This window comes from Arvicola amphibius, chromosome 18 (genome assembly GCF_903992535.2).
Source record: "Arvicola amphibius chromosome 18, mArvAmp1.2, whole genome shotgun sequence".
NCBI lineage: Eukaryota > Metazoa > Chordata > Mammalia > Rodentia > Cricetidae > Arvicola > Arvicola amphibius.
Window position 1 is genome coordinate 18,680,894 of NC_052064.1, and position 20,141 is coordinate 18,701,034.

Here is a 20,141-nt window from a genome sequence, read left to right on the forward strand (position 1 = left end):
GGCTGAACCCAGAAGCACAGAACAACGCGACTGTTGGTTTCCACAGCAAAAGTAACTCATGTTGCAAATCATCAAGGTTAGCGCATCTTATAAGCAGGCATGTGAGATATGATTCCCATCGACCCCTTTTTCCTGTTTGCTGAGGTACTGGAGGAACTGGGAAATATGCCAAAAGTTGCCTTTCCCAGTTCCATTTGATCTGGCCATTCCTGCAGTGGTCGTTGGGGAAACTGATGTTGTCAGAAGGTCCTAGTAAGAACTGTGGCTGCTGACGAAATACCACCCTTTAGTCCTGTACCTAACACCTAAGAGCAGGATGCCTCTGCTCAGGCCAGGGGCTGATGAGTCATCTCATTCTCTGTGGAACGTATTGAGAGGAATTTCTCTTCTTTTCAAAAATCTTTATGGCCATATAATAAGTGTACATATTTCTGGAACATACTGTGGAAGTTCAAAAGATACACACTGTGATGTCTGGCAGAGGTGTCACCTCAGACATGTACGTGATTTAACACAGGGAATATTCCACATCATCCCTACTTTGTGTTCTGAAGTTGTCAGATTCATTGTCAACTCTACTTCACGACAGAACTCCAGGGCACCAGAAGCTCCTCCACCTACCAAGTGTAGCCTTATTTTCTAAAACGGTAGCCATCTTCTTTCCAACCCAGTTCCCTCTTCCACCCTTGGAATGTCTCACTCCCCTCTCCACTTCTAGCTGCTTGTTTGTGGGAAGAGACCAGGTCTCTGCTGGATGAGCAGCCCCCGCGTTGCTGATGTTCTGATGTTCTCCCCGCTCTGGTTAGTGTCTGCAGAGTTAGTGCGCCGCTGGCCTTTTTAGCTCAAATATGAGCATAAGGGCTAGGAGTTCCTTTGCACCTGCTTCCGCCAGGGCCAAAGCCTGACTCAGCCTCTCTTCTATCCTTTAGAAATGAGGAGCCACCCTCTGCCGCCTCTGATAACTCACCCGTCACCTCGATGCACCCTGGCTTCCCAACTCTGACATGTTCATAACACATGTTTCCTTGGCCCGCATTCTGCACGCCCTCTGTGTAGCCCACAACACTGCCAATGGATCACTTTCCACAGAGACTCATACCACGTCAATGCTTAGGCCCTAATCTGTGGTTGTCTGCCTTTTTGCCTGCCCCTCTCTCGAACCGATCTTATAAGGGCCTCCTTTTGAACCCGTCCTGTTCTGTGGAAAATTTATGTCATGCCTAAAGCCTACAATAAGTTGTATATGGCTGGTGACCACTTATTGTCTACTGTGTAAGAACTAAGCCTTACAGTCTGCCTTTACCCCAACAAGCTGACCAAGCCACCGAGTCATTTTGATACTTTTTAAAAGACCTTGATTGCATGATGTCTCTGATTTCATCTCCCCTTTGAGTCTTAAAATTTGAAATGCTAAAAAAATGACAAATTTAATAATTTTAACTCAGAAAGCAAAAGGCAGGGAGTGGGTCCGCGTTAAAGGAATTTCAGTCCCGACGATTTTCTGAAAAATATCCCCAACTGTCCCCTCACATTTAAAACCATTTGTCAGTTCCACTCACAGGAACAGAAACCTGACTCTTTGGGAAGTAAAGACAAACTTCGCCCTTTACCCGGTCCCATTCTGCCCAAAGCTTCCCAGTTCTGCCCAGAACCTTCCTGCAAACGTGTTCCTTCCACGCTTCTCCCGCAGCCTTCTGAGCCACTGGGTCCTATCACACTGTGACACTGTGTAGTTGGATTTCATTATGGCATTTAGGAAAGCAAAATATCTCTCCTGTGTGTTATCTCCTTATTTAAACCTTCCACAGATCACGGTGTCTGTTAGTTCACGTCATCAGCTCCCATCTGACTTCCACGAATACTCTCAATCATATCTAGAGACGCCGTCTCGTGTGTCACACACTGCTCACACCTACAGGACGCCTTCTCGTGTGTCACACACCGCTCACACCTACAGGACGTCGTCTCTGTGTGTCACACACTGCTCACATCTATAGGACGCCGTCTCGTGTGTCACACACAGCTCACATCTACAGGACACTGTCTCGTGTGTCACACACTGCTCACATCTATAGGACGCCATCTCGTGTGTCACACACAGCTCACACCTACAGGATGCTGTCTTGTGTGTCACACATGCTCACTGTTTCTGTGCTCAATGGAAAATAAATGGAATATGCTTTAAGAGAAAGAGCAGATAATATTAATTCATTTCTAACGCACAACCTTACTGTCTGACAAAAACGTGCTCACCTAAGTTGTCACTGAATTCAAATGAATGTATGCATGCATTAAGTGTTTATCATACAATCTTTAAGAGGTCTATTTTTTAAAACTCTGCAATTATTCTTTAAAACTCTGCTATTATTCTTGCCTTTATTTCAATTTTAAACCTTTAAAATGTTTATTTCATACGAATGAGTGTTTTGTGTACATGTGTGTATGTGCACCATTTTTCATGACTGGTGCCTGAGGACACTTCTGGAATAGCGCATGAGATTCCTGGGAGCTGGAATCACAGATGCTTATGAGCCACCATGTGGGTGCTGGTAATTGAATCTGGGTCCTCTACACAAGCAACAAGTGAGGTTAACCTCAGAGCCATTTCTACATCCGTAGACTTTAATTATTAAACATGATTTTCCACCCAGATACTCCACTGGAGACTTAAAATCTTAAGAACCGATCCTTGTATTATATCAGAGTATGTTCAGAGACATAAAGGAGTAGGGATCTTTGAGGCTTGACAGCCTTTAATATACTAACTACACCCATTAGAAATTTTAGGTATTATTAGAATTTATTAATTTCCTCCTAAGAGTGTGTTGAGGAGCAGTCATTATAGCTTACTATGTACAAATTGCTAAGGAAGATGCAAGGTCATTGTGTAGATCGCTGCTTAAAGAGTATTAACAATTCTTATTAGTTTCTCTAATAAAAAAGCTACATAATTCACATTCAGAACTCTGCTCCAATGTTTGTACTTTAAAGCATGCTATCTTGAAGCTATTGACTGTAGTGATGAGAGGAGCAGGCCTGCTTTTCATCCCGCCCGGCTCCCGCATAGCTAGCTTAGCCCCGGAAATAACAACACACAAACTGTATTCATTTAAACACTGCCTGGCCCATTAGTTTCAGCCTCTTATTAGCTAATTCTCACATCTTGCTTTAACTCATATTTAGTAATGTGTGTAGCACCACGAGGTGGTGGCTTACCCGGAAAGATTCAGCATGTATGACCTGGTGGCTGGCTTCATGGCAACTGTCTCAGAGAGGAGAGGCATAGCATCTGCCTGAGGCATCTGCCTCACTGCCTTCTACCCAGCATCCTGTTCTGCCTACTCCACCTATCTAAATCCTGCCCTATCAAAAAGCCAAGGCAGAAGGCAGTTTCTTTATTAACCAATGAGAGGTCCTCCATCAACTGACTTGAGGGAGCAGTATGATCTATAGGAGAAAACATGGGGGTGCGATTGTAACAGGACACAGAGAAAGAGAGCTCTTTACCACAGCTTGAAGTATATGAAAGATAGGCAGGAGTCTTGACTCTACATTAAAATATGATTTTAAAAGTTTTTTCATTAATATATGCAGTTGGTTAAAAAAAAAACCCGAATAACCTAAAAAGAAGGGAACATTTTGTTACTATTTGCTGGAGAAACCCACAGCGAACTCTCAGAGGCACTGAGACATAATTCTCCCTGTCCCACAATGCTTGGAACCCGCAAACAGTCTATATTTCTTCACACACCTGGGACCCTTCTTCCCAAAGCCTATGAAAAATAGGCATGTGCTTACCTCTCCTGGCCTGATTTTAATGTAGAAGTTGTTCCTTTTATATGAAATTTTTAGGACCTTAGGCCAAGCAAATCTGTTTATCCGAAGCCGGTCACGGTAGATCAATAGACCGCTTGCACAGACTCCCAACATAATTTCCACTCCTTCCGAATCCTGGAAGACACAACGGAGCGGTACGACACTTATTTCCATTTTCTGCAGGTACAAGATCTAGAACTCCACGGCAGGAGTTATAATGGACTAATTTAAATATGAAAAAACACTACTACTACATAATAGCATTTTAATGATGGCATATTTTCACTATGGGGGGCTGGTGAGGTTAAATCAATTCACCCAAGTATATGAAACTTATAGACTAACAAGCGCACACACAGGGTCTTCACTATGAAATTCTGAGGCATGGAATCACCCAGCACCCTGGCTTAAGAGGCGTCCTTGTGACGTCTGTCCCCTCTGAACGTCTTATCCACTGGAATCTGTAAGATGTACATCTGCGGTGGCTTTGAGGTGAATGGAAAATGAAAATATGAAGTCTACAGTAGCTCATTAACTACAGCCACAAAAGGTATTTCTGTAACACAATTCCTGTTATAGCCGCAGATTGAGATAATCTCATGGCGCCTTGATATTAAAGTTTCCCTTGCCCCCCCCCCCCCCTTGGAGCAGTTCTCTAGGATGGCATTCATACGCCCACCGTGCTGGCTGCAGGCAGACCTGGGGTGTGACAGTCAGCCTGTCCTGATGAGGGCAAAGAGTTCTGTTATCGCTTGAATCCATTTGCATTCATTCCTTTTTGTTTCCCTGCAGCATCAAGGACTTAACCCGGAGCTTTGCTCTAGTGTGGACCTACAGACTTCTGTGATCTTGTTGTGTAGCTCTGGTGGCCTCCGACTCTCAGTCTTCCTCTGTCTTTGCCACTATGTAGCACCCCACCTAGTCCTTCTGGCCACTCAGAGTCACTAGAAACTACAACTGTCCTTTCATATTTCACCCATAGGACATCCGATAGGAACACACACACACACACACACACACACACACTTTGTAATCTTACATCAAATAGGTAACTTTGACAAAACCTAGTAAGATGGATCTTGACAAACAAGCACATATAGAGTTCCAGAAAGAAAACAAATTATTTAGGATAGGTTTCCCAAATACAAGATCATCAACAAATATGGGGATTTATTCTTTACGATGAGCTCTGGAGTCCGAGATCACAACCCAGGACGTTTAAGGGGATCTTAAGCTCAAAGACACTAATGACATCCACACAAGAGAAGCGGCTCATTGACGACCAGAAATTAGCACTAATTTAATTCAGTCAATTTCCTCCTTGTCAGGATGGAGCACAGCTTCATGAGAAAATGGAGTCTACAACTGAACCATTTGTTATGCTTAATATTCAGATAAAATCCTATAACAGGCTGCATTCTGCTTCCGTAAATCATTATTTTTAATTGACATAATTTCAAATCATATTATTAACTGAAAAGCAGCCATCTATTTAGGTTCAGTAGGTACTGCGATGTTAAGTGCCTTGGTTTTTCCTGGTAGCAATGATACATCCGGAGCCCGCGCTTCCCCAAGGACACGCTAATCTTTATTTCTGGGTAGTAAATGACTCATAGTGTATGACGTAACACAAAAGTCATGCCACATTCCCTCAGACTAACATCTTTCCATGATCATTTCCTCACCTTTTTAGCCAAATAGAAAAAAAAAAAAACATGAATAGGATTTAAAATAAAATCTCACTGTATGTCCTTAGTTTTATTGAAACCATGACCCAAATGTATAGCTGGCATAATGTAGAAAAAAAAATGAATGAAAAAGGAACTCACTGCTGTGATTACAGACAAATGTCAAGGAGCTTGGCATTTAATATACCTGCATACGCGGGGCAGGAGCCCCAGCCACGCTCATAGAGATCTTACTAGTACATTAACTTAGAAGTGCTTGTCCTCCGTGATGCTCAGGGTGATCCAAAGACATCACCAATCAAACCACATAGACAACAAATCCAGATGTCTACCATTGTCCTGCCCAATCTCACTGTAGATTTGCTTTGCTCCCCAAACGTCAACTCAAGTGCTCCCTCACTTATCAACAGGACTTATAGATAGAGCAAGACTTCCTTCTTTTGGTTTATCATGGTGTTATGTTGCCAGCTGGAATCTCTTTATCTGTAGTCCTCAGAATTTAAAGGAGACTTGCTTCCTTAGAAGCCTGAAATCACGCATTCTTTTGAGTTTCAGACCATGAGACTGGGGACATCCATCAGGGGTCAAATCCTTACTCCTTTACAGGACTGATATTATCTTGTCAGTGCCAGCCAGAAGAAACTACTCATGATCTTTCAAGACTGACCTTTGGAGCAAGGCTAAAATACAAGATCTCATCTCCAGAGCCCCAACAGACTTCACACATTTTGTTGATAAATGTTTTAAGTGCGTCTCTGTGTTTTAACAGTGTGTTTGCTCACAGCTGTCTAAACAGTAGATGTAGAGACATGGACTCATCTTCTCAACGTTGAGAAGGAAATTTTAGAAAAAGCACGACGTGGAATCAGAACTACTCTATCTTCTACCACGATCGCAACCCTCCTGTGGCTGAACCCCAACTTCTTCCTTCCCAAGGTGCATCTCATGCCCTCCATCACTGCACCCGTTACTGGTCAGTAAGGCAATCCTTATCCTGGGTGGCCACTCTCAGTTGCACTACTTTTAAAGAACTCTTACGTCAAAGCACTGGCTATATATGTCAGAGAGATTAAGCCTTAGAGCCTGAATTCTTTAAATTTAACCCCTGAACGCTTAGTAGGGCTTTAAAACGGGCAAAACCAGTATGTGGCACATAGCAGATGTAACACTTGGCACTGGACAATTGGCCAAGTTTAGACAGACAGACAGAGAAGAGTGGGACTATCCAGAAAAAGAGGGGAGGTTATGCTCAGGGAGTGGGCAGAGGCAGGGTACTGGGGGCACAAAGGAGCATGTCAGTACAGAGTAGGGGATATATATGTGTCTGGGAAGGCACAGAGAGGTAGGGCTCGGAGGTCAGGGCTAAGGTTACTGTGGAATCAATAGGCAACAGAGACTTCATCTTTGGCTGTCTTCTGGGAGGCGTAGCCATAGCAGTAATGGACGGCTGAGCCATGAAGGGTACCTAGCTTCAAAGATGAGCACTGTTTGTTTTAACATGGAACGGGGTTTCAAAGGCACACTGGTTTGAAGCATAGAGGTCTTCATTTACACTAAATGAAGTACAAATTCCAATAACAAAGTAGACTAGGGTTTGAAAATGCTTACCTTGGCATGATGTAAATCTACCCCATACATGGAGAGCTTTTTGGCGTTTTCCAAGAAATGCATCTCTGCTTCGGCGGGTGTCATTCCTCTGATTAGAAAAAAGTAAGCGTTAAGCTTTTCCAATCAATTAGAACTGAGAACGAAGAGCAATTAGCCACAGTTGCCCCGTATATCACTCAGCTGCTTTCCCTCTATCTGGGAGGGCTGTGGTCTCCCACTCCGCTCCCTGCTATTGTGTAAGAAAGCCTTCATTGGGAGACCAGCAGACACAGGTTTGAGCATCCCTAATTTAAAAATTCCAAAGCTGAAACACTCCAAAAATCTGCACCTTTTAAAGCATTGATACAACCCTCAAGGCATACTAAAAATATTGTATGAAGCCACCTGGAGGTCATGCAGATCAGGCTTTATGGAACATAAGTGAAATCTTTAGACTCTTGTTTCATCCCAAAGATACGTTACTATATCATATAACTATCCAAATAGTCTGAAAATATCCAAGAATTGAAACATGTCCGCTCCTAGGTATGCTGGATGAGAAATTCTTAGCATATACACAAGAAAATAATCATGAGACAGATAGTTTTGTAGGAGCACTCACAAAAGGAAGCCTGGATGTTCTGAAAGGGAGTTTACCATCTTAACCACGCGTGGTCTCTGTCCTGCCCTCAGCCCCTGAACCCCAAACCTAGATGGGGACCTGAATAGTGTGCAATGGATACACACACGAGCCTCCTGCATGACCTGTGGTCCTGAATAGTGTGCAATGGATACACACACGGGCCTTCTGCACTGACCTGTGGCCCTGAGAAGTATGCAATGGATACACTGGGCCTTCCGCACTGACCTGTGGCTCTTGTGCAGCTCCACTACCTTATCCTCCAGTTCTTTCGTGTGGTTTGGTGCAAAGCGGAACTCACTGATGTAATCGCTCCCACACTCGTCGGGATCATAGTCCCCAAGTTCTGACTGCACTGTATAGGAGCCCAGCAGGGCAAGGGTCACAAAGGAACAGGGTAGCCTTCCAGACACAATGTCGTCACGTAGCTGTAAGCAGAGGTAGTACCTTCCGGGGGCCGAAAGGACAAAGAAAAAGCTGGCGTTAGGACACACGAAAAGGAGTTGGAAGGGGCCGTGCAGGGCGAACATGTTTTAAAAACATTACATTCATGTATGAGATTTCTGAGGAATTAAGAAAAAAGAAGAGCATTTAGTATTTATAAAGAAGTTCTCCCAGGCCAGTAACCTCTTTAAGGACACAACTGCATACTGTCATAACGATTTCAACTAAGGAGATACAGTATATAAGATTATATGATTTCAGTCTATATAAGGAGGGACTACAGGTGCAAATGGTACTTAAGGTTTGCAAAGGGAGAATGATGGTCCTGGATGTCTGTGTCCCACTTCTGCCCCTGACTTCAAATGCTGAAATGCTAGCCCCGCCCCGTGTGATGGGAGGCGGGGCCTTTGACAGACAATCAGATCAGGAGGGTAGAGCCTGCATAAAAGCAGTTAGTGGTTTTAAAAAGGCCACGGGGCAACTCTCTGGGGGAGGACAGTAATAAGCTGGTAGCCTCCAACTCTGAAACAGACCCTCATCGAATGCCCCCACCAACACCCGAGTCTTCAACTGCAGATCTCCAGGATACATCAAGTGAATTTCTACTGTAAACTACAGTCTTTGGTATTTTGGGACAGGAGTAAAAAACAGACTAGGTTACACGGTGTAGTTCTGTAAAGGGAATCCCTTTTCACACTCTAAGCTCAACCTCCAAACTGGAATATTTATGTGTTAGATCTTTTTCTTAATATCCTCTTTCCCTTTTTATGTACACATGAAAGCAAGTAAACTCTTAAATGTATTCATGCTGTCCCTTCCCTCTCCCTGAATCTCTCTCTCTCCTCTCTCTCTCTCTCTCTCCTCTCTCTCTCTCTCTCTCTCTCTCTCTCTCTCTCTGTCTCTCTCTCTCTCTCTCTCTCTGGCTGTTAAACATGTCAAACAGCTGTGAAGTACCAGGTTGCTTACGTGCAGAGCGTAAGCCTAGAAAGATATTTGTAATTTAGCTTTTAAAGCAGGACCACTCAGTGCTGCTGTGCCATTTATGGCTGAGTCCCATCCATTTTGGCTGTGGCGGGTGGGTGACTGCATCTCAATTCTGAGTGCTTTCCCACGTGTGTCAGGGAGATGGAAATAGCAGCTCATCTCTGAGGACTCAACTGTGAAGAGACAGGACCCGGCACCTCCTGGCATCTCACATTTGCACTCAATTCAGTGGCTTTTGTTTGCCAACTGAGAGATGATGACTGTCAGGGGCCCGGATGTGTGCAGGCTCTTCCTGGGACCACTCCCCTGGAGATGCGCGGCTCTCCCAACGTGCCCTCCGTTGCCATAGCCAACTTTCAAATACCTGGTGATGTCTTCCGAGAGCTGGGCAGGGTCTGGTGGGTAAAATTTCACATTGAATGAAAAATGCCAAGCACCACCTGTAGGGGTAGGACACACAGCAGACCAAGTTCTTAGGAAACTGCAGTCAACTTAGGATCTGAATTCAGGTTCCAAGTGCCTCAGATCCAGGCGCTAACACCAGACACTCTTTGGTCACTGCTAAGTGAACCCTATAGATCACTTAATTTCAAATCTTGTCCCCAACCAAGTCATTCACTTGCATGGAAATGTACCAACTTTTCTCCTTTTCTTGTGATCAAATAAGCCTCTGGCAAAGGGGGAGGGAGCAAATGACGGGTAATCCTGTATCAGATAACGGGAACTGGCTAGATTTACTGCTGCGGATTTCTCGATAGGGCACATGCCAACAGCACAGACAGAACTCCCATCTCCTAGGTCATTTCTGCTCTGTCACTGCAGATCAAACCTCGTTACAATAAGTGTCAAGGGACTAGTGAACATCTGTTTATTTTATGGGAAGGGTTTGTTGTAGTGAATATTGCTTTTGATAAATGGGCGGCTCCCCTGGCTGCTGAAGACTCCTTTCTTGCTCAGTGAGAGTTTTGATGCAGCAGATATCTGAGTACATGGAGCAGACACCACCCAACCCTCACCCATGACTCATATGGATCTTTTTTATATTGTACCATGACATCTTTTAAGTTGTCTCCAGCAGCAGAAGTGTCAGGCAGATATTGGCCACTCCTTTCTCCACACTGTCTGTACATGTCCAGCCTTAAGGTATTACCCAGATTTACTGAGCGCTATGGTTTAGATTTAAAATGGTTCCTAAAAGCTCCTATCAAAGGCTTGGTCCTCACCAACACTGCTCAAGTGGGACCTCTGGGATGTGACTGGGTCCCGACAGCTCTAATTCCGTGACTGGATTAATCCAGTTATAGAGTCCTAGCTTCATGGGAGTTAGAGGAGGGACACTGATATAAAAGTGAGGACCCCTCAGTCCCGGCAGCTTTCTAGGGCTGCCCTCTCCCTGCCACAAAGCACTGCCAAGTCACAGGCCTGAAAGCAAATGAGCCAAGAGACCACAGGACTGCAGACTAAAACAAACCATTTTTCCTTCTCTCTCGTGTATCCTATTACAGCGTGAGATGCTATGCGGCACACTGAGGCCCACATTTCAGTACCGAGTGACTGCACCAACATAAACATGAAGCAGAACATACTTGTTTCCTCCCTTTACTTCTCCTTCTTTCTTTCTTTCTTTCTTTCTTTCTTTCTTTCTTTCTTTCTTTCTTTCTTTCTCTCTCTCTCTCTTTCTTTCTCTCTCTCTGTTTCTTTCTTTTTCCCCCCCCCCCTCTCTCTCTCTTTCTTTTCTTTTCTTTCTTTTATCTTATTCACCTTTTCATTTCTCTAGGCTTTAAAATACAGCGATTATCGACTCCTGGGCACGTCTTCTCTGCGACACTGTGTCAGTTCCTCCAGTCAAGAGCCACGCTGAAGGTCTTTGGCATGGCCTCTAGGAGCATCTGGGAAATTTCTCAAAAGTTTATGTCTATTCGTGCCATAGGTTTGCTCTCATTCGTGTTTCTGTGACCCCTGAACAGCTCTTACTTGCCCAGTCTCTCCATATCTTCCTCCTAAGCTTCCCCTGCCCGTGAAATGACTTTTGGGAACTCCGTGTGCTCCGCAAGTCATTCCCAAACTCTCTGGACACATTGCCTAGCTCCTTCTCTTGCACATGGAGAGATGCTTGGCTTTGTCAGTTTCTATACTCCGTCATTGACTCCACAACACCACTCATACCTTCCAGTTTATTCTCCGAACTACCGTCTACCTCACGCCTAAGAGCAAGCATCTTGCCAGCTGTTATTGGGTACTTAATGCCATCTTCAAGCTGTGTGAAGCTTTGAGAATTATAAGCCATAAATATCTGTCATGTAAATATATTTTTAGTGATCACTTTTCTACTGTTTCAAAAATCTCTTTTAGTCACTCTACAGTGTTTTGTTTTGTTTTTTTGGTTTTTCGAGACAGGGTTTCTCTGCAGCTTTTTTAGAGCCTGTCCTGGAGCTAGCTCTTGTAGACCAGGCTGGTCTTGAACTCACAGAGATCCACCTGCCTCTGCCTCCCGAGTGCTGGGATTAAAGGCGTGCACCACCACCGCCCTGCCAGTTTTTTGTTTTAATATTCCTATTGATTCTTGGTCAGTCGTTATTAAAACAGACCCCTTTTGGTGTCTGCCAGCAGTGAGCTGATAACAGGGGCTGGCTTTACAGCAAGCAAGAGGACTCGAACCAACGGATTCCTCATGGATAGCAGACTCACTGCTTTTTCATGATTTTCATCTACTTCAAGTAAGCCTTGATTTCAACGGCAAGTCCTGCAGCATAATTAAACTGTTTCATAATACAATTGCAGGAGTGACAGTTCAAAGTTGGAAACTAATCAGTAATCAGTAGGAAGGATAAGCAATGCATGCCAATACAAAACCTTCATTCCACAAATCAGTTTGCAAGTGACAGTGAGCTTAAACGCACTAGAAGTGTTCTGAAAAATGGAAGTTTATGTGGGGGCCCACAGAAGTGGGTCCACTCCACCTTGACCGAAGGTCAGACAGCTTATGCCTACCCACGCTCTTTCAAAGTTACTGACAAGAAGTCTGCCTTAAGGAGCGGCTACAAACAAGAGATCCTGACTTAGGGTATGGTTACCTGGTGTTTTGGATATTAAGATGGCCCATAAAGGTGGATCTGCTCCACCTTGACCAAAGGTCAGAGAATTCAAGCCTATTCCTGCTCCTTCATGGATAATACAGGAGGTTTGACCCAGGGAGTTGTTGCCTACAGGATACTTGGTCTAAGGTGTAGCGGCTGCATGTCCTGCCTAAAACATCAGAAAGCTTAACTAGGAAATAGTGGCTTGATATCTCAAGTATTAAAGCAAGTAACAGTTCTGTTTGTTCTTTGTGTCCTGTTAAAACAGTCTTTTGCCTTCTTCCCCATTTTTGGACTGGGGTATATAAGCATATGGAAAATAAACACAGGTGAATTCAGGATTCAGTATGCACTGGCTTGCCCTCCAGTTCTATACAATGTCTCTGTACTTCCTTTGTATCTCAATTTATTCTGCCTAACATTTCTAACCCACAGGCCCCTACCCTGGAAATTATGAACCCCTTGAGGTTAGACCCCAACAGATGTCACCCCAATGTGTGGCTACGACAAATTTCTAAGCTTAATCCCAGAGATTTTCATTTTTGAGACTTGGAATATTGTGCTGAACATTTGATGTTTAGTAAGCGCCCTTGTGGTACTAGTATTGTGTGTGTGTGTGTTTGTGTGTGTGTGTGTGTGTGTGTGTGCGCACGTGCACATATGAGCACAATGTCAATGTCACGGCAAAGGTCACATTCTTGAGCTTTTCCTGGAATCACTTCCAGGTCTTTCAGGGCATTTTCAAATAAGGGCAAATTTTTTTAAAAATATTTATTTATTTGTGTACAGCATTCCTTCCATGTGTGCTCGCAAGCCAGAAAGGGATGCCTGGTCTTGCCACCATGTGGTTGCTGGGAATTGAACTCAGGACCTCTGGAAGAGCAGTCAGCGCTCTTAACCACTGAGCCATCTCTCCAGCCCCCAAATAAGGGCAATTTTAAGGAGACAATAATACAATCCACATACCAATCAAGACCCCAAATAAAAAGCTAAAGAGAGGGTAGAGCTGCTGGTGGTGGGAAGGGGTAGGGGGGGTTGGAGTGGGTGAGCAGGAAGATGTGCAACAAATAAAGACTCTGGGAAGAAAGGCTACTACAGAAGAGCAGACTGCCCTGCCTGTGCTCAGAGGATGGCCTTGTGGGAAACAGGAAGTGAAATACCCCCAACACACTGACGTCAATATTCCTGTATATCCCACAGTATTTCAAATTATAAGTTTCTAATAATCAGAAAACTGTCTCATGAAAAGCTTCTCATCTTAATCTTCAATGCTTGCCAAATCTTAATATTCTACAGTGTTTTATATCATAAACTACTATATATCATATTCTTATGTATCATAAATTGCCTTATTATAAATATACTATTCACATTATGTAGTAGACTGTAAGGGTTTACGATTTCGTGTGGATGTATAAAACACATGAACAGGAATTCCAGTGTCAGAATTTACATAAATCTGTGATTTGTGTTCATCGGCTTGATTCCTGTTCTCTGAGAGATCTTATTCCACCGATGCAGCATGCACTTGCCAGTAAAGATTATTTTAAAAACACAGTAAACTTAGGAAATTTTCACTAATACAAATAAGTGAAAAATTAATTGCATCTAAACACTAGATTTAACAATTTACCTAATATTATTAGCTATTTATAGTGCAGTTTTGTGATATGCTCATGAAATCGTCTTGTCATTTAGGAAACAGACACTTTTTGTTATCTCATTCTATTTCTTTGAACTTGTGATCCTCCTGCCTCAGCCTCCTCAAGGCTGGGGTCTACAAATATGTAACCACCAAGCCTAGTAGAAATGAACATCTCTTGTCTTTAGGGAGTGAGGTAAGGCTCCCAACAACAACAAACTGATTTCTTATCCACTTTCAAAACCATCAAATGGTTAAATTTCAGTATGGCTTTTATACATTGGCAACGGTTTTAACATTAATAATTAAGTTTGGAACTTTAAATGATTAAGTGGTAAGTGCAGCAAGACTTGATTAAATTGCATTTCCCATCTGTGAACAGGCAAGGAACAGGTCACCTGTCAAAGTCATTTTAATTTCTGAGTTGGGATGACTAAAATGGGCCCTCGTGGAGCCAGAGCGAAGTGTCAGGCCAAATTTCAGCTCCCAATCCGCCTTTGAACCACTTCTTGCCACACGCATCTGAGCGCGGATCACCAGTTCACACAACACCCCCCCTAAACACCGTCACCGCGCCACATACAACATCCAAGGGAACTTACTTCGGATCTGCTTTTTTATTTCCTTAGCAGGGTCCAGCCAGTTCTGAAAGAGAAACGACAGCGTGATTTGAATCAAAGGAGAGTGAAGTTGAGTCTGACGATTTTCCACAGAGCCCTACGCGCACCGAGAGGGGAACCGTCACGGGAAGACCCTCTCCACTGCGGCTCTTCCCACATGTCTGGTGGCCTCCTGTCAAGCCCGGCGAGGGCACAAACACTAAATATGGAGACGCATGCATTTACAATTAATGGCGGATTAAACTTTTCTCCTGGGAAAAGTCAGGTGCTCAATGATGAGGTCTGACATGGCCTGTCACGTCAGTAGGAATATTCTTGACTTGTGTGCAATAAAAATAAGTGATCCACATGAACAGCACTTCCACGTCTTACTTTTTAGCATCTGAAGATGGAAACAATTCCCTTCTTTGTTTCTTGCTTAGTTGTGGGATAAAGCCCTGAACAGGTATAATGGTCACATAGTAGCTATCTTGTCAGGGGCAAACGTTAGTGATGCTGACTGGAACACTGACATCCACTGACGTAGCAGACAGCAGATGTTACCTTCACAGCCTCATTTTTATGTCACAGCTGTAATTTCTTCACAGAATAAGTTTTCCACATAGATATCTAAACACTTGGTTCTCATGAGCTCAAGAAACTGGATTAACTATATTATGAGGAAAAAAAAAAAACCTGTATCAAACGTTTCCTTAGCACTAAATCTCAAGGCTGAAAACTGGGACTGACCTACTGTCTCAAAAACACTCAAAGAGGGGCTGGAGAGATGGCTCAGCGGTTAAGAGCATTGCCTGCTCTTCCAAAGGTCCTGAGTTCAATTCCCAGCAACCACATGGTGGCTCACGACAATCTGTAATGGGGTCTGGCGCCCTCTTCTGGCCTGCAGGCATACACGCAGACAGAATATTGTATACATAATAAATAAATAAATAAATAAATATTAAAAAAATACTAAAAGATACAGGAAGTTGCCAAGAATTTTCTTCATGAAGAAAAGGGAGATTAATCACATTTAGGAACCCAAAGGTGTGTGAGCATGGGGCAGGGGTATACACGGAGAACACAACATGTCTGTTGGCTTTCAGGTCACTTCTGTCCAGTAACACACAACCCAACCATAGCGGTTCATGTTTCTTTGACCCCCTCACCTTCTGATTCTCGGCGTCTCGATACGTGAGACCGAAGTAATCTTTTTCTAGCAGGTTCAGATGCTCGCACACTTTGTCAAACAGTACTTGTCCTCGGGAGCGCTTCTGTGCAAAACAGGACAGGAAAGCAAGTGAACACACTCGGGAGACTAAAATGAAACAGGGCAGAGTGTAGAGCGCAGATTGCGGAAACAGGGCAGAGTGTAGAGCGCAGATTGCGGAAACTGGTCAGTGAGCGATGAACACCGTGGGGTGTGTCTGCAACCCTGGTTCAGGGCCAGATGGGGACAAGGAGACCCCAGAGCTCTCTACCTGGGAAACCTAGTCAGATGGAGACAAGGTGACCCCCAGAGCTCTCTACCTGGGAAGCCTAGTCAGATGGAGACAAGGTGACCCCAGAGCTGGGGAAGTTTGCATCAGTTGGATTCACTGTGATAACTTTCCGTCAATATTCACCTGAGGCCTTAAACACCAGTTGAGTGAAATTACTTTCCTGTTTTGTGGCACTGATATTTGACATGCAATATGGTAAGCGTATTTATCTTTGAGATGTAACGTATTAACAATGAGATAAAAGAAAACTGATAAACTGTGTCCATAACAAAGTAATAAGCATGCCAAGCCCTGTGAGTGGAGCATGTTACTAGGCGTTTGTAACTATCCTGAGAGGTAATTACTAGATCCTTCGAAAGCATAATGCTTGAGGAAAAGAGACATTGTAATGGGAAGGTAAAGAGGAAAGCATAGCACGCTACATAAGCAATGGTGTGCTCCACGAAGTAAGAAAATAAATAACTTGTTACCAAACCGCAACACGCTGCTCAGAAAATGTGAAGGAGGAAATGTTGCTTGCTGGTTTAAATCTTTTACTTATAAATTATAGTATTTCTGAGTCATGATTGAAACACCATGAAGTTTGTATATTAACATGAGTTCTTCGATGCCTGATCCTGTTTAGAGAACAGAACAGAGGTGCAGAGAAACGGCTGAGAAGACTGGCATGATGCTAACGACTCCTGGCAGCACTTCAGAGTCAGAAAAATAGTTGGGCAGGATCTTCCGCCTGTCCCTTGCAGCGATGTGAACCTGTGCATTTTCTTGGGTGAAATGGGTAAGGTATTGCCTACTTCTTTGGAACGGCTGACATTAAAGACTTCAAACTTGGTTGAGTGGTAGCAAACATGACACATTCCATGCGTGTAGCCATTGGTACAGGGCTGTGTCCGACAATAACACACAGAACCTGTTACTATACATACATGCTTTCTACAGGAGTATAATACCTGGTGGGGCCAATAAGCAGCTCTTCAGATAACAGTTACATGTTCACTATTGAATTACTATCTAAGCTACACTGTCTGTGTACACACAATACCCACAAACTTGCATCAGTTTGACTGCTCCCTTGGTGAGTAATCAGCAAAGCAAAATAAATACAAACACTTCTGTTTGAGGTTCTGGATGCTGCTGCCTTCTTCAATGGCTGACCTAGCAGACGAGAGGCAGCTTGCAAGGAGGAGTCCTTTCTGAGTACGTCGGAGGCCACCAGGGCAACCGCTGCAGAAGGCTGTCTTTGAGGGGTGGGTGTCTTTGCTTTGACCTAACAGGTGACACAGATTAGCTCAAGAGTAGATGGCCTGGCTGACTTGCTCTTTTCCTGGCTGTCATAACTGATTTGTATCAATGGCTCATAGCTCTCTCCAGAACTGAATTACCTGAACACACTTTGCTAATACCGGTCCTTCTCCCACGGCAATGATATTTTGTTTCCCGGCCTCAAAACTCTTTAAACCAGGTGCTGAGCATCTACCATAGGCTCTACGGCCTGGAAACAACAGCATCCTAACTCCTAAGAGTCAGCATGGCCACCAGACACTTGGGTGGTTCTGGAAAATTTGTTATTTCTCCATATTCTTTTCCTCGGGCAAAGACTTCATAGCCTTCTGATGGGCTTCAGGCTGTACCTTACCTCCTGTGGCTCATGGTCAACTACTGGATTTAAAATATCTCCCTTGCCCCATGAGCTCTGGCACCTCTACATTCTGATGACTAAGCTGCTAATGGTGGGAACTGGGACCTGACTTCAAATTTGTTTTCCAGGCCAGGCCTGGATCTTCTCTGAATCTCTTCCTGAGCTGAAGAAGTGTTCATCTTTCTAACTCAGATTTTTTTTCTAGCAGATTATTGAATTTGTAGTCAATTATTTCTCCTTGTTGACATCTGAATGGACTTACACATTGGCTACCTTTCTGTCACCGTGATATCATAATCAAAAACAACTTAAGGAAGGGTTTGTTTCAGCTTACAGCTCCAGGGGTGTAGGTGGCTGCAGAGACTTGGGAACAGGAAACTGAGATCACCTCTCTCCTGTCCACAGGAAACACAGAGAGCCAACCAGAGGTGCGATGAGGCTGTATGTTCTCAAGGCCCGCCCCCAGTGATATACTTCCTCCAGCAAGGCTTCACTACCTAAAAGTTTCATAATGTCCTCTAAACTTGCACCAGGAGTTGGGCCCAAGAGTTCAAAAACCCGAGACTACGGGGGTGTGGGGTGTGTGGGGTGTGTGTGTGGACCTCTCATTTGAACTACGACTTGTAAATACATACCTAAAGCTCAACGGGGAGTATGTTAGAGAAGGTAGCTCTTTGTTATAGCCCTCAAAGACACACTTTTCATTACGTGATTAAATACAGGGGCTTTGTCATTAGACTGGGGTGGGTGATGCTTAACGTCAACTTGACGGGATTTAGAATCACGTTGGAGACAAATCTTGGGACATATCCATGAGAGCATTTACAGAGAGATTTATAAGAGGAGAGAGGGGACACCTGATCATGGGTGGCACCATTCTATATCCTAGGTCCGGGACTGAATACAATGGGGAAAGCAGGTTGAGCACTGACATCCATTTCTGAGTGCTGGTACAGACTTGGTGTGACCAGTTGACTCAAGTACGTTCTTGCCACCATGCTTTCTTCAGCTTAAACTGGGAACCAAAACACATCTTCCCCTTCCAAGTCAACCCATCTGAGTTGTCACAGGGATGAGAAGGCAAATGTATACAGAGTATAAGTAGTTATGTTAACTCAAATGAGGAAAATTTGTTTTATTTTTTTTATTTTATTTTATTATTATTATTATTTTTGGTTTTTCAAGACAGGGTTTCTCTGCAGCTTTTTTAGAGCCTGTCTTGGAACTAGCTCTTGTAGACCAGGATGGCCTCGAACTCACAGAGATCCGCCTGCCTCTGCCTCCCGAGTGCTGGGATTAAAGGCGTGCGCCACCACCGCCCGGCTATTTTTTTGTTTTTTTATCTTTTATTTTTTTTCAATACAAGGTTTCTCTGTAGCTTTGGTGCCTGCCCTGGAACTAGCTCTTGCAGACCAGGCTGGCCTTGAACTCACAGAGATCTGCCTGCCTCTGCCTCCCAAATGCTGGGATTTAAAGGTGTGAGCCACCACTGCCGGGCTAGTAAAATTTAACAAATCCTCTATTACAACTAATGGCTGAGTTACCTAACCAGCTAGGAGAGCTTGAACCCTTGTGAGTTAAGTCACTGTTGGCTTACTCAAGACATCCTTTGTCCACAGACAGCACTTCCTGTGACGTCATCCCTTGTCCACAGACAGCACTTCCTGTGGCGTCATCTTGGGAAGAAGATGTTATGTTCTTAAGGGATCACCCCACTGTTCATGCCTCCCCTCAGGACTATCAAAACATTTAAATGATTCCCAGATGGAACATGCATGGTAAGTTAAATCAGGTTCCTAATTTAAAAATTGTCAAACATGAGGATTCTAAAGCAATTTTAATTATCACGAAGAAACACTATTTTGTTTTTTTCAAATGAAATGCATGCCCGATCCAGTTCCTTTAGAGCCTCTTGTGTCAATACTCACTGCTATATTATGAGGGGAAAAAAAAAAAAAAAAAAAAAAAAAACGACTTAACCTCTGCATTTACCCTTAAAATCTTACAACATCTCTTCCCAACAGTTTGTCTAAAAAAATGATCTCAAGAAATGACGGGTAAAAGAGCTGGATGCAGCAATAAATGGTACAAGTGAGAGCCCGCACCCACTGTCAAAAGCCCACAAAACACATGCATTTAAAGCTGCCCCTGAAACGTGTGCATGAAAGCTACAAATGTTTTACAAGCTTCCTGAGCTCTGCCAGGGGAGGAGACATCTTCCTTCCCACACCTAAAATGCAGACTGATTTTGCCAGGGTGCTGCAGATGAAAACCCGGGACCCCATGCATGCTGTGTAGCCAGACGAGTGTCCGACCACTGAGCTACATGCCCAGCACATACATAGAGGCTTTCACCGCAGATCCTGCCATCTGGCTGATGATAATGCAGGCAAGGTAATCAGTGAGATGATTTCCTTTCTAATTGACCAGAAGCATAAATGTCCTTCCTAGCAGGTGACTGAAATGATGATTGACAGGACACCCCTACTCCACAGTGAACAAAGAAGACAGCTCCCCTCGCCG

General features: G+C 43.9%; 1 protein-coding gene across 2 annotated transcripts in view; it reads right to left on the reverse strand.

Annotated features, from left to right (window-relative positions):
* Epb41l3 (erythrocyte membrane protein band 4.1 like 3) overlaps positions 1–20,141 on the reverse strand; it is a 212,318-nt gene that overhangs the window by 33,619 nt on the left and 158,558 nt on the right. For both annotated transcript variants that reach the window (XM_038315264.1, XM_038315263.1), the window contains exons 5-10: positions 15,647–15,751; positions 14,481–14,523; positions 9,524–9,599; positions 7,960–8,178; positions 7,113–7,200; positions 3,799–3,951 (exon numbers count right to left, since the gene is read on the reverse strand). In XM_038315264.1, the coding sequence (XP_038171192.1) occupies positions 3,799–3,951; positions 7,113–7,200; positions 7,960–8,178; positions 9,524–9,599; positions 14,481–14,523; positions 15,647–15,751 (684 nt within the window). The remainder of the gene's footprint in view (positions 1–3,798; positions 3,952–7,112; positions 7,201–7,959; positions 8,179–9,523; positions 9,600–14,480; positions 14,524–15,646; positions 15,752–20,141) is intronic.